A 14,803-nucleotide genomic window follows, 5' to 3' on the forward strand; every position below is an offset into this window, starting at 1 on the left:
TTTCAGCACCCACAGGTCAGCTCACAACCGTCTGTAACTCCAGTTCCAGAAGATTCAATGCCCTGTTCTTGCTAAGAGCACTGCATGTACATGATGCACAGAAATACCCATGGGCACATAAAATGAAAATAAAATTGGCGGGTCATGGTGGAACATGCCTTAAATCCTGGTACTTGGGAGGAAGAGGCAGGAGGATCTCGGGGTTCAAGATCAGCCTGGTGTACATAGTGAGTTTTAAGACAGACAGAAATACATAGAGAGAAAATGTCTGAAAAACAACAATAAACAAACAAACAAACAAACAAATAAAAATGAAATCTTAAAAAACAAAAACAAGGGCTGGAGAGATGGCTCAGAGGTTAAGAGCACTGGCTGTTCTTCCAGAGGTCCTGAGTTCAATTCCCAGCAACCACATGGTGGCTCACACCCATCTAAAATGAGATCTGGTGCTCTTTCCTGGTGTGCAGGCAGAACACTGTATACATAGTAAACAAATAACTCTTTAAAAACAAAACAAAAAGAAAAAGAAAAAACAAAACTAAACAAACAAATAAAACAAAACAAAACCAAGGGCTATAGAAGCAGCTCATTTGTAGAGCAATTGCCAAGTATGTGTTAAGACATGTTCAGATCCACAATGGCAAAAAAGAAAGCAAACAAGTATGTGAGGTAAGGGAGGGGAGGGTCCAATGGCCACTGAGGTCTAGCTGAAGGGCAATAAGGCCAAGGTGAGGCCTAAGAGGGATGAATACTGTCTCTAAACAATAGCCCACACTCTCAGCATCTGGCCAGGCCCCACTCCCCATCCTGGAGGAACATTCTGCCCTGTCCATGGTACTAGCCCACGGCTTCCCAGCTCAAGATGAGTCTTCCCTTGCTCAAGCAGTCAGCCTCTGAGCAAAAATAAACCTCACTCCATTTGAGGAACCTGGGAAAACTAGGTGAGCCACCGAAGCTGAAGAACTACCGTCTGTAACTCCAGTTCCAGAAGATTCACAGTCTGCTTCTGGTGGAGTGCAGCATGTCTCAGCCCTGTAAGCAGGCCTTCTTAGTCACAAAAAGTCCTAAATAAACCCCAAGCTTCTCCAAGGATGCCCACCCACATCAGGTCCAGGCAGCAAACATTAATACATGGTCACTTCCACAGAGGAACAAGAACAAACTGGAAGATTCACAGGGTCCATGGGCTCCAAGCCATTGCCACCAAACACTCAAAGATGGTTGGGAGCCCTCACCCATAATTAAAATACATAGAGTCTGATCTGGGCCAGGGAGCCTATGATTGCAGTTACAGGGAACCTTTGGGAACCAAGTCCAGGTAGGGAGAAATTTTCTCTAAGACAGAGTCATTACACTCTGCTCAGCCCTTCTGGATAAGACAGCAAGGCCCAGACACTCACCTTCTGACTTCCTGAACATTGTTGGCACGGGCAGCTTCCATCAGAGCTGCATCTGAAAAGAGATGGGGTACTGGTCAGACCCCTGGCCAGGACCTATCCCTGAGAGCTGAGAGAAAGCCCAGCAAGCCAGTGGAAGTTCCTCAGAAAGTGAAAGGCTGGCATGAGACTAACCAAACCTCTTCCCCAGGTAAAATCCACCCCACCTCTGCTCTGGGGATGCAGGTAGATGCTGTGCCATTTTCCCCACTATTCCCAAACACTAAGGCTCAGGTTGGTGGGTCTCCCTAAGAGTGGAAAGAACCTCAATAAGAAGTCATGGACACTGGGATCCAACCTACTCAGCCATTACTCTCCATGTGGCTGCTGTAGCCCTTCCTTCTCAACCAACTTCCCACGGTATTCGGCAGACAATAATTCTTGTCAGCCTCACAAGGATGCTGAGGAGATAAAATAATGGCTGAAAAGTCTCCAAAATCCTTGGTGCAAGACCAGAGAGGGGTTCAGAGCCCTGAGGATGCAGGCCTAGCTGAAGCCTGGCCTGGTTGTTGGCACCACCTTGTGGCCACTTGGAAAAACGCACAAGTCAACAGCAGAGGCACAGTGGGCACTCTTGTGTGCCCAGCCTGATTCTGGGCTAAACTGTTGGCCACTAGGCTGACTCTACCCGGTCCTAGGCATTCAGTAGCCAGGAGACACACTAGGTAAACGTAAGAGAAGTCACTAGAGTCAGAGGCAAGCTGAGTCCAGCTCTAACGATTAGTTGCTGTGTGACCCGTCCAACTCATCTAAACTCCTGAGCCGAAGCTTCTGTGAAGTGGGATGAGACGCCAGCCTCATCATGTGCATAAACCAGTTTTTTCTTTGTTTTTGTTTTTTAGTTTTTGAGATGGGGTTTCTCTTTGTAGCCCTGAATGTCCTGGAACTCACTCTGTAGACTGGCCTCGAACTCACAGAGATCCACCTGCCTCTGCCTCCAGAGTGCTGGGATTAGAGGTGTGTGCCACCATGCCCAGAGATAGTTGTTCTTTTCAGAGCTCGGGGCCTCCACTCCACCTACTATGGAGACTAGCCTATGACTCGGTCTCTGACTAGAGCCAGGTCTGTCCTACTGACCTTACGGATTCTCTCTTTGGTTTTTGTTTGGTTTGTTGGTTGGTTTTTGGATTTTTTTTTTTTAAGATAAGATCTCACTATGTAGCCCTGGCTGCCCTGGAACTCACAGAGATCCATCTGCTTAAGTCTCCAGTGCTAGGGTTAAAGGTGTGTGCCATCATGCCTAGCTCTTATGGATTGTTCTCATTCACACTCCTAACTGTGCCTGGTTAATCTCCAGCTGGGAGAGGAAAAACCATTCCTTATCAATACTTATCTACTCTCCTTCATTCTCCAAGGTCACAGAGGGAGGGAGAAATGAGCTGAGATTTAACCTGGGGCATTGTGGGCTCACAATCTTTCCTTGGCTGTCCACTACCTACAGCAGAATTCATCTTGACTCCTGAAGTGACCCAATGTTTCTCAGAACACTGAACTGAGCGACAATGCTCAAAACCCCAGAGCAGGCTAGTCGGAAGGGTTGGAAGTGGCCACAGTTGGAGTCGTTACCTATTTCATTAAGTAGATATCACTGAAATTCGTGTGCCATAAAATCCAGCTTAGGGCCCCCAGTAACCCCTCAGGCCAGATTTCAGACACATTTCTTCTGTTCTTCCAAACACAATGGCTGCTGGACAGTCTCTACTCATGAACCTTTTTGGCTCTCTACTACCTACAGAATTCCCAACACCCCTGCCTGGCATGCAGGGCCCATGTCATCTTCTCTCACCTCATTCCAAAGACCCTGTCCTTCCACCCTCACTGGCCAAACTGCTAGCCCCTCCACACCAAGCTGGCTGAAGTCTGGGTATGGAATATAATCCAACCCAAGGCACATTTGTTAAAGCAGCCCCCTTCCACGATCCACATACTTGTGGACAGATGCTTAGTATTAGGGAAATACTAATAAAATACAGGCAAGATGCAGGCCTGGCCATCCTGGGATACACAAGATCACACATCCCCACACAAACACTTACATTTCCTGTGTTATTCTTCAGAATTCAAGTTTAAACTCCCCATCTTCCAAGGACTGCCAGTCCTCCAGGAAGGCTATCCTGACTGACCCCACTAGCTCGCTGATCCTCTGTAGTACTAATTAGCCCTGCATGGCCAACTGCCTGCACAGTCCCCTTAAATAGCTTGGTTTTAAGTTGGGGCTTTCTGAACACCTAGTTCCAAGCTAAACTGAGAGACCACCACCTCCACGAACACCCAAGCTGCAGATCCTATAACCACTTCCTGTTTAAGCTAGCAGGGCTCTACTTCAATACTCTCATTAGTAGAAAGGAAACTGAGGGCCAGCGAAGACCACGGAGTCCAGCTTCACAAAGCGAGCAAGACAGTACAAAACAAGATCCTCGGTGTCCTCATTCCTCATCCAAAGCCCTTTCTTTTCAGGTGGCCACATCCTACTGAACAAACATGAAAGTCAAGGCAGTCTCCAATCTTGTTCAACAATCTTAAGAGTTTGGGGTGCATGGAACCCACGAGCACCATGCTAAATTTAACAAGTTCGTCACCAGCAACTGAGAACCTGAGAGGTTGGCTTCAGCCAGACCACTCCTCCAGCTCCTGCTCAGCTCTCAGCATTTAGGTAAGATGCCAATCTGGGGTTAGCTACCTCCACCTCCTATCCTTATCCCTCCGACTGCTCTAATTCTCCAGAGAGCTACTTTCCTTTCTGCCAACTCCCTGTCCCCCCAGGGCTCCACCCCCCCCCCCCCAATGTCCAGCTCACCTTAAGTATGATACTAAGCAAAGCAAAAACACTAAGGAACTGCTGAACAGACTCGTAACTCCAAGAGAGGTCAAAGCGTCAGTCTTATCAGAGTACTGAGAAATTGCCTTCACTATACAGCAGGGAAACGAAGACTAGAGAGGTGCATGGGAGTCAAGCTAGCACCAGAACCAATTGTCCTCCTTCCTTGGGCCCTTGTATGCAGGTAAACATGTAGAGGTTATCCCTAAAGCTGCTGGGGCTCCCTGGAGACCTCTTGAAAGACTAATGGGCCAGATATAATACTGGTACATAAAAGGACTAGGCTGTAATTAGTCACTCCGATGTTCCCATTATACAGATACACAAACTGATGCCAGAAGAGGGGACTAGACCTACAATGGAAAATTATTTAACTCCAAGCAGTGAGCTTTCCAGAGCAACATGTTGCCCTTGGCAGCAGATTGTACCTTGGCCTCTCCAAGGGTAAGGTTATGCGGGTCTAAATTTACAAACACCTTCAACCCCGCAAGGAGTCAGGACCCACCCCCCACACACCTCTCCCTTGAACCCAGACTGGCCCCATAATCACCCCTTGTTGGAAGGACTCTTGCTGTAGCAATGAACCACCAGCGCCGTGGCCAAGGCCCACATGCCCAGTCCTGTCTTGTTGGGAACCCCATTCCAGCTGTCCTGTCCCGGGAGTGTTTCTTCGAGGCTACTACCGCGTCCCCACGAGGCGGCAGCCAGGCATGAGATCTCGGTGCGTTCTCCACGGCGCCCCCAGGTGGCTGCCCCCCGTCCGGGGAATAAGATAGATGATGCTCCAGGGCGCACCAGGCGGCAGCTCTCAGCCGCTGCGGCTCTCCGCGGTCCTCCGGTGTTTATGCTCCGGCCGTAAGCACTTCCCCGGCTTTGGAGCGATGGAGACTTGAGTAACCCGAGGCAGAGCCGCGGCGCCGGCGCGTTCTCCTTAACACCGCGGACAACATCATGACACCTGCTTCTAAAACCCCCTGGTGCCGGCCCCTGTGCTAGCCACGATCAACATGGCTGCCGCGGCGCGTTCGAAGACGCCGCTTATGGGGTGGGACTGCGCACTACCTCACGGGAGTGGTAGTCCACGGCCCCAGATCTTTCCCTAACTGGAGAATGAACAAACTACATTTCCCTGAGGGCTGTAGGATGACGTCACAATGACCGCTGTCTTAGCGGCGTTAGGAGAATGTTGGGAAATGAAGTTCTAGTAGAGGGGCGTGGCAGAAAGGAAAACTCTCTGGTGGGGCGTGGCCATTAGAATTCAAGATTCCAGAGCCTGATGTCTGTGTTGACCACAGCTTTAATCCCTGCTTTTGGAAGCGGGAATTTGGGAGATCAGAGTTCAAGGTCACCTTGGTCTAGGTCAGCCCCGGGTGTGTAAAATATCAAAACAAGACATATAGGAATCCTAGAACCAGTTCTTTAGTTGAAACACCACGACGCAATTTCTCACTAGTGTTTAAATAAAATTGTATCTTTGGCCAGGCAGTGATGGCTCATGCCTTTAATCCAGCACTTAAGAGGCGGAGGCAGGCAGGTCTCTGTGACTTTGAGGCCAGCCTGGTCTACAAAATGAGTTCCAGGACAGCTAGGACTATTAAATAGAGAAACCCTGTTTTGAAAAACAAAAGCAAATAAACAAACTGTATCTTTGATGGAGACTTGTTAAGTACTTATACCCCTCCCCACCTTTGCTTCAGGTTGGTAAGGCTTCTCAAAAAAGATGCCTAGAGCTCGGCGTAGTGACTCAAGCAGACCTCTGTGAGTTCGAGGTGAGTCTGGTCTACATAGTTGCAGGACAGCCAGGGCTAGGTAGAGAGATCTTCTCTCAAAAGAATATATATGTTCTTGTTTCTATATATATATATATATATATATATGCCATTCGGTGGTGGCGCATGCCTTTAATCTCAGCACTCGGGAGCAGAGCCAGGCAGATCTCTGTGAGTTCAAGGCCAGCCCCAGGCTACAGAGTGAGTTCCAGGATAGGCTCCAAAACTACACAGAGAAACTCTGTCTCGAAAAACAAGTGTGTTTTACTAGTTGAGCCATCTTGGTTATGTGTTGCAAAATAGTAAATCTGTGAATTATACTACAATATATTTATGTTTATATTTATTTCTTCTGTAGTTGGTAGACAATTAGCTATTTACATATTTGTGTCTGGCTTGTTGTGTCTTGCAGAATTACAGAAGTAGGTTTGGGATCTCCTGAGGTGCTGTTTTTCCCTGGTTTTAAAGCTGTACTTTCTTTCTTTTCCTCAAGACAGAGTTTCTCTGTGTAGCTTTGCGCCTTTCCTGGAACTCACTCTGTAGCCCAGGCAGGCCTCGAACTCACAGAGATCTGCCTGCCTCTGCCTTCTGAGTGCTGGGAATAAAGGTGTGCGCCACCACCACCCGGCCAAAAGCTGTATTTTCTATTGAGTTGTTCCTGATCTAGAGGCTACAGAGAAAGCCTTGTAGGTAGGATGCTCCCTGTTCTTACGCTAGAGCCTCCTTGGGCTGGATTAAGGGAACAGTCCTGACTTTTGTCTGGGTGACCAGTGCTCCTGACAGACCTGGCCACTTTGCTGGTTGGTGTCCCCTGGTGCCTAGCTGGCTTCTTTGAATCTTTGCAGTAGGCTTTTGGAGTTTCCATCAATCTGATGGTTGAGAACAGAGAACAGGTGTGTTAGCTCTTGGTTTGTATCTGTCCCACCCAAGGGTCATGTCTACATTTACTTGTACCTGGAGCACACTAGCTAGCATCCATTTTTTCAAAGAGAGGCCAGTGCATGACACGTGCCCTACTCTTTGCTTTTTCCTTCTCCACTTCTGAACTCCTCATAGGAACTGAATTAGTGCGTGTTAAAGCTTGCACGTGTTTCTTCCCGATTTGCCGCTTTAACACTGCCTCTACTTACAAGAAATCTTGGACAATATTTAGGGAGCGTTTCCCCAAGCCCAGATTGTAAAGTAATCACACACTTTTCTCTTCTCATACTTGCACGACTTCATGTTTTATTTCTGGTCACTGATCTACTTGGAGTTTGCCCTGCAGTGCACCATGTCAAACAAGGACCCTCAGCAAAGCCTGTGTTGCCTCTGGCTGGGCAGTGCTGTGTTACTTAAAGTCCTTCATGGTGTGGATGTGTTGGTGATCTTCTAGCCTCTTCCACCTTTGGTTTCCTTTTGTATTAGTGCTACACTACTAGGTATGAACTCTTCTGTGTGTGTGTGTGTGTGTGTGTGTGTGTGTGTAAGATTTCATTTCTGTGTATGGTGTTTGCCTGTGTGTGTCTATATGTGTGCCATGTGTATGCAGGAGCCCAAGGAAGCCAATCTGTGGAACCCCCTGTAGCTACAGTTACAGGTGGTTGTAAGCTGCCATCTGGGTGCTGGTAACCACATCCTGCCTGGTCCTCTGCAAGACAGCAAATGCTCTTAAACACTGAGTCATCGATTCAGCTCCTTTTAATGTTACATGGCAGTTTTGTTTGTTTTTTTATTTTTGTTTGTGGTGGTGGGGATTAGACCCAGGACTTTATGCACGCTAGGGAACACTCTACCACTGAGCTACATGCTCATCCCACTTCAGAGTTTTTAACATGTGCTGGAAAGAATCCCACACCCCTGCCATTGCTAATGGTTTCCAGGGCTCTCCTGACTCTTCCTATTTATGTTTTTTTTTTTCCATTGGGAGAGTAAATTTACCTGTGGCCCAGAGGAAGGGAGAGGCCTCAGCTCTCCAGAGGCTACCTTTCACTGTTGTCTGAGTCTTCTCTCTCTAAGGAATATTGATTTCCTCAACTTTGTTTTATGTTTTGTTCCCCCAGGAATGAATTCTTGTGTTTTCCTGGTCCCTTGCCTTGGGTTTACCAGAGCTGTGGTCTGCAGTGGAGACAGCCTGCCTCTTTCTTTCTGGTTATTGTTTGTGTGTGTGTGGGGGGGGGGGGCTCCCACGGGATGTTAAATGGGATGCGTGGTTACCTAGTCTCATTCCTAAATGTGGTGGGAATGCCAAACTCTATGCCACAGTTTGTCCCTACAGGTGAGGGAATAGAGCACTTCCTCCTGTGTGTGTGTGTGGTGTGTGTGTGTGTGTGTGTGTGTGTGTGTGTGTGTAGTCATGGGATTTTCCCTTTGGAAACTTTTGAAGTATGCCCATGTAGAGCTTGGGTCTCAGGGAACAGTTACATTTTTTCTGTTGAACGAATCTGCAGAGGTTTCTTGTACTTACTTACTTAATTTTTCTAGGTCATGGATGTAGGTTGCCCCAAAACAGCTTGACCACACAGTTGCCATGATAGGCTTACTGGCAGGCAACACCCAGATCCAGGAAAAGCCATAAGCTGATCTCAACCAGGGAGGGCCAGCATCTAAGAAGAAGTACCTGACATTCCAAACACTCCAACTGTTAGATAAGATTAGATAAGATAGCCAGATGTCCCTGAGCCTACCACTCACCTATCTCTCTTTTGCCAAGATACCCCTAGATAAATGTCAGCTAATCAGGGTCCTGAACCTCATCTTCAACCTTTACTATGATTAAACAGAACAACACAAAACAAAAAACCCAACCCTGCCTGGGCTCGGTGCTCTCTGCTCTCACTGCTGCATAGGACAGATGGAGAGTCCAAGCTCGAGCTTGAATAAAGGCTCGAGCTTGAATAAAGGCTCTTTGCTTTTACATACAGACTCGATGTCTCCATGGTGCTCTTTGAGGCATAACAATGGATGCCTATCTTTTCATTTAGGGTCCTAAATGAGTACTTGGGTCTGAACAACAGCAGTTGCTCTCATGTTCTCTTTATATGCTCAGGAAGAGAAAAGCCATCATCTCTATCCCTGGAACTGCCCCTGAGCTCCAGGACCTCTGCACTCCTGCCTGGGCTCTTCCTGAATCTGCCATTGGCTAGTTGGTGTACTCTACATCTCCTGACCTCAGGGGCTGGGCTCAACAGTGGCTGCCATGTCCTTCAGTGCATCATCTGTTCCACTGAGGTTCTGCTGTGTGAAGAGCAGATACAGTGTGCTATTCTTGCCTCACCTTAGTCTGTATTGTGCAATAGAAGGTCACGATCCTTATTATTTTTTAAATTAACTTCATAATTCAAAAGTTACACACAATAAAATGAGCCTAGAGCTGGAGAGATGGCTCAGCAGTTGAGGGCCCTGGCTGCTCTTCCAGAGGACCTGAGTTCAATTCCCAGCAACCACATGGTGGCTCACAACCATCCATAATGAGATCTGGTGCCCTCTTCTGGCCTGCAGGCAAACATGCAGGCAGAACACTGTACACACAATAAACAAATAAATCTCTAAAAAGTAAAATAAAATAAATTGAGCCCATTTCAGAAGTGCCTTTGGATAGTTTTAGACAAGCCCAGAAGCTTTGTGACATCCACCAAAATCAGTAAGCATTTGCACGACCCTGGAAGAAACCTGTCCCCTTCCCAAGTGTCCTCCCACATGCCAGCTAGCCGGACCTCTGATGCTTTAGGTGAGCGCAGCCTGCTCAGAGAGAGCTGAATCTTCGAAGAGGTGCACAGTATGCATTCTTCAGCCTGGACTCTGCCACCTAACAGAGCAGGGTCCCCAGGTCCAGCCGATGCCACAGGGGGCAGGTCCTTCTCCTCTCGTTGCCTAGTTGCTGTTTGCCCCTACAGGTGAGGGAACAGAGCACTTGTCCCTGTGTCCTGGTTTGTCTGATGTAAACTCTTCTGAGCGGGTCTTGGTTTAGACCAATGTTTCCATTCTCTTGGAAAAATATACTAGAGAAAAAAACTGCTGGATTGTGGCAGTGTGGGACGCTTCCTTTTAATACTTTAAGCCGTTGGGGCTGGGTGTGGTGGCGCACGCCTTTAATGTCAGCACTCAGGAGGCAGAGGCAGGCAGAACTTTGTGAGTAAAAGGCTAGCCTGGTCTATAAAGTGAGTTCCAGGCTGGCCAGAGCTACATGATGAGACATTGTCTCAATAAATAAAGGAAGAAGAAGAGGAAGCCGCTACCACTGAGTGTGTGTCTGTGTGTAGAGATGGCTCAGAGGTTAGGAGCACTTGCTGCTCTTGCAGAGGCCCCAAGTTCGGTTCCCAGCACCCACACATCTGCTCACAACAGCCTGTCACTCTAGTTCCAGAGGATTTGATACCCTCTTCTGACCTCCCCAGCACAAGGGCCAAAATGCCAGAGTTCTTCCATCTTGTAAAACTTTTATGCAAATCATTTTATTTATTTATTCATCTTTATTTTATGTGCATTGGTGTTTTCCTTGCATGTATGTCTGTGTGAGGGTGTCAGAAGCCCTGGAACTGGAGTTATAGACAGTTGTGAGCTGCCATGTGGGTGCTAGGAATTGAACCCGGGTCCTCTGGAAGAACAGCTCTTAACTGCTGAGCCATCTCTCCAGCCCCTCTCATGCAAATCTTTTAATCTTCCCCACCCCCACCTGGTTAAATTTTTACTGACACAAAGGCCACTTAATGACCAGGAGGCAGCCAGCCCTTCCTTATTTCTTTCATTTTCTATGATGATTTTAAATTAGCCAATTGGGACAGATTGTGAGGTCAGCAATATTCTTTAATTTTTAAAATTTTATTACTATTTTAATTTCACATATGTGTATAAGTCTGTGGATGTGGGTGGAGGTGCCCAAAAAGGCCAGAGGTGTTGGGTCTCCCTGGATCTCAAGTTACAGGCGGTTATGAGTCTCCTGGTGTGAATACTGGAAATGGAACTTAGGTCCTCTAAAAGAGTGGTATGTTCCCTTAACTGCTGAGCCATCTTTCTGGCCTCAAGAATATTCTTTTCAAACATAGACATGCAGGCAAAACACCTGTACACATAAAATTAAGAAAAAAGAAGAAGCCGTTTCCCAAAATGAGTGGTGCATTTGACACTGGCCTGTCAATGCCAGGCTTGCTAATCCCAGGCATGAGCAGGTGGGTGGGTTTGGGCTTCAGTTTTCCTTCCGCTGATGACTAGTGGGGTAGGACACGTTGTCTTCTCACTGTCTTCATTGTGACATGGCCTCTGGTGCATCATCGTTGTATCATGTAGCTCTCTCGAGCAGGAAGCTGCAGAGTCCTCATTGTCTGAGTGTCCCCTCCCTCCTTAACCATGTCTTGCAAGTGTTCTACTTGGCTCTGGGCTCATGGTGCCTGTCCATAGCACAAAGTTCTGGTGCTGTGGTGTAGAGCACCCAGTTTAGATCTTAGTCTATTGTTTTGTGTTCCAGAAACCTCTGCCCCCATCCCCAGGATCTGCTGTGTGAGAGCACTAAAGGTCTGGAGAAGTGTGCCTGGCCCATGGGTGTGTGCCACTGCTGGGGACACCAGAGAGGAAACCCATTTCCCTGGGGTTTGGATCCTGCAAACCGGGGAACCATTTTCAGCACTAGATAGCCCTCAAAGCAGCTTCCCCAGCCTAAGAAGAACTAAAGGAGGAGCCAAAGCCTCTGACCCCTCATCCATGTTGGACATGGACGTCAGATGACAGGTCAGGCAGTGGACGTGGGTGGCACAGATCCCATGTCCCCAACACTGGTGGATCCATCTTGAGATAGCTCCCAACAACTTGGTATGATGTGGTTGGCTACAAATTGACCTAATTTATTCTGGTATATTTTGGTTAGATTTTGTTTAATCTGGCTTTGGAGGGAGGGAGATTTCAGATCTGGTGAGACCATCTGATCAGTAGCTCAAGGTACTTGTCACTACCTGAGTTCAATCTCTGGGACTCACTTAGTGGAAGGAAAAATCAACTCCTTCAAGTTGTCCTCAGACTTACACACACACACACACACACACACACACACACAATTTTTTTTTTTTAATGGAAGGAAGAAAGAAGAAAAAACTTTGATTTTGGTTTGGTTTGTTTGTTTATTGTGTATTTGCATGTATTCACATGTGCTTGTGAGTGTTGTGTGGTGCCTGTGAGTACAGGTGCACATATGCCACAGTGTGCGTGTGGAATTCATTCTCTTCTGCCACCTCCTGGGCTCTGGGTATTGATCTCAGGTTGTCAGACCTGCACACAGGCTCCTCCCTCTGCTGAGCCATCTCACCTGCCTCAGAAGTTACACTTTACAGGTGGAACTTATTTTATTTAAAAAAGGCTTGGAAATTTACTTATTTATTTTTTATTATTTGTAAGAGTATCTTTGTGGGTATGTGAAGTGAGTTCCAGAGGGTGGGAAGGGGTGTCAGATCGTCTGGAGATGGAGTTATAGGCAGTTGTGAGCCACCATATGGGTGCTGGGAATAGAACCTGGGTCCTCTGCAAAAGCAGCAAATACTCTTTAACCACTGAGCCACCTCTCCAGCCCCTAAATATGAACTTTATTGTATGAAATGATTTATACTTCAATGACATTATTTCAAAAACTATAACATGTGACATAGTTTACTTTTCACATTGGGAAATACATATTGTATATGTTATAGCGTTGTGGGGTATCCACCAGAGAAGACTACTTGGACATGGGTGTGAGCCAATAGAAAATCTTTATTAGCCAGCTGTTGCTAAAGTTTTCCTGCCTGGCCCACAGTCAGGGCAAATCTCTCTCACCTGCCAGTCCCACAGCCGTCAGACCCGACCAAGTAAACACAGAGACTTGTATTGGTTTCAAACTGTATGGCCATGGCAGGCTTCTTGCTAACTGTTCTTTCAGCTTAAATTAATCCATTTCTATTAATCTATACCTTGCCACGTGGCTTGTGGCTTACCGGTACTTTACATCTTCCTTGTCCTGATGGCGGCTGGCAGTGTCTCTCTCACTCAGCCTTCCACTTCTCTCAATTCTCCTCTCTCTTAGTCCCGCCTTACTTCCTGCCTGGCCACTGACCAATCAGTGATTTATTCATTGACCAATCAACAACACATTTGACATACAGACCATCCCACAGCAGCCAGCTGGTGACTACACTGAGTGTTCAGGACCTGAGTACAGTCCCAAGCCTTTCTCAGGGTGAGCTTTTAAGCACAAAAACCATGTCCTGGTTTGACATACTTCAGGTAACAAGAACAATTAGCTAGAAGCCGAACAACAGAAACCAAAGAGCAAGGTTAGTACATTTAGAGACCTTCCCAGAACTGTGTGGACTTGGATGGATTAGGTCTTTGTTTTCATTTCGGCTGGTGGTGCTGAGTTTTATGAATGATACTTCCATCATGAGTCAGTTGTGCCTCTTAAAGTCTGGGGGCCTGTTACAATAGTTGCATGTACTTGTGTGTAAAAATGTTTTACACGTGTAAAATAACTGTGACAAGCCTGTGTAGAAAAAGACACTGGCGAGAGTGTAAAAGAAGCTCGGTGGTAGGCTAACTCGCCATAGCAAAACACTGGAATTTAAGTTATAATTACACTGGTACACCCATAAAATAAGAAATTATTTGTTCGTTTGTTTTGGTTTTTCAAGATAGAGTTTTTCTGTGTAGCCCTGGCTGTCCTGAAACTCTGTAGACCAGGCTGACCTCAAACTCAGAGATCTGCATGCCTCTGCCTCCAGAGTGCTGGGACTAAAGTTATGTGCCACCATTGCCTGACTTGGTATTATTATTATTATTATTATTATTATTATTATTATTATTATTATTATTATTTTGAATAACATTTCTATGTAGCCCAGACTGACCTTGCACTTTCTATATAGTTGAGGATGATCTTGAACTCCTGATGTTCCAGCCTCTACTTCACAAATGTTAGGGTTACCCTATGCCTGATAAAAATAGTTACCCTTGTGGTGGTCACAGTGCAGCTGGGGCATCAGGATGACAAGCAGAAAGAAAGGGGAGTTTTAATTGCTCCCGTGAACTTGAAGCATGTACTTTGAGTATGTCTCACCCATCCTCTCTAACCAAAAGGCTCTGTTGTTTCTGCGTGAATGTTCACTATTGATGTTTTACATCCCAGTAAATCAGTATCATCCAAACTGGCAGATCATTTTCTTTTTCCTTGCGTAGAAACACTGACATCTTGTGGGCATCTATGTTAACGCAGCTGAATATCTCTAAAGTGAGAATTTGTACATTCCGCTCTGCTCCACGCCTCTCAGTGAATATGCACTGAGTATCCATCTTGGACTTTTGCCTACCTTTAAAACAAAGTGTTTCAGGGTGGGGTGGCACACACCTTTGAGTCCAGCACTCTGCAGGCAGAGGCAGGGGGATCTCTGTGAGCTTGAGGCCAGCCTGGTCTACAGATCGAGTAGAACAGCCATAGGACAGCCAAGGCTATGTAGAGAGACCTTGTCTCAAAACAAACAAAACTTACAAACTTTTGATAATATTCAGCCTCATTTACTGGGCCTCAGAGAGCATGTAAATAATGAAGCTATGGTCATGAACAAGACATGCAATGGTTTGTCATACAGCCCTGCAGCCAACAGGCAATCTTAACGCAGAGTGCTGAGTCACCATGGAGACAGATCAGATTTCTCTGGGGACACCACAGAGGCTGAGTGGTCAGGGAAGGCCTCTTTAAAGAAGTACCCTTTATCAGTTCTGTTCCTCTAGAGAGCCCCCAAGTGTGAAGCAGAGAGGCCAAAGGGTGAGAAAAGTAGCTGAACTCA

The 14,803-nt window shown here is 46.7% G+C and overlaps 1 protein-coding gene across 1 annotated transcript in view; it reads right to left on the bottom strand.

Moving 5' to 3' along the window:
- The window catches only part of Clpb (caseinolytic mitochondrial matrix peptidase chaperone subunit B), a 143,422-nt gene extending 138,215 nt beyond the window's left edge, over nucleotides 1-5,207 (bottom strand). The window contains 5 exon segments of the mRNA XM_052761133.1: nucleotides 1,401-1,452; nucleotides 4,806-5,048; nucleotides 5,051-5,087; nucleotides 5,089-5,177; nucleotides 5,180-5,207. Coding sequence (XP_052617093.1) covers nucleotides 1,401-1,452; nucleotides 4,806-5,048; nucleotides 5,051-5,087; nucleotides 5,089-5,177; nucleotides 5,180-5,207 — 449 coding nt within the window.
- Nucleotides 5,208-14,803: the final 9,596 nt, after the last annotated feature.

Source organism: Peromyscus californicus, unplaced genomic scaffold (genome assembly GCF_007827085.1).
Source record: "Peromyscus californicus insignis strain IS unplaced genomic scaffold, ASM782708v3 Scaffold_4__1_contigs__length_199733344, whole genome shotgun sequence".
Taxonomy (NCBI): domain Eukaryota; kingdom Metazoa; phylum Chordata; class Mammalia; order Rodentia; family Cricetidae; genus Peromyscus; species Peromyscus californicus.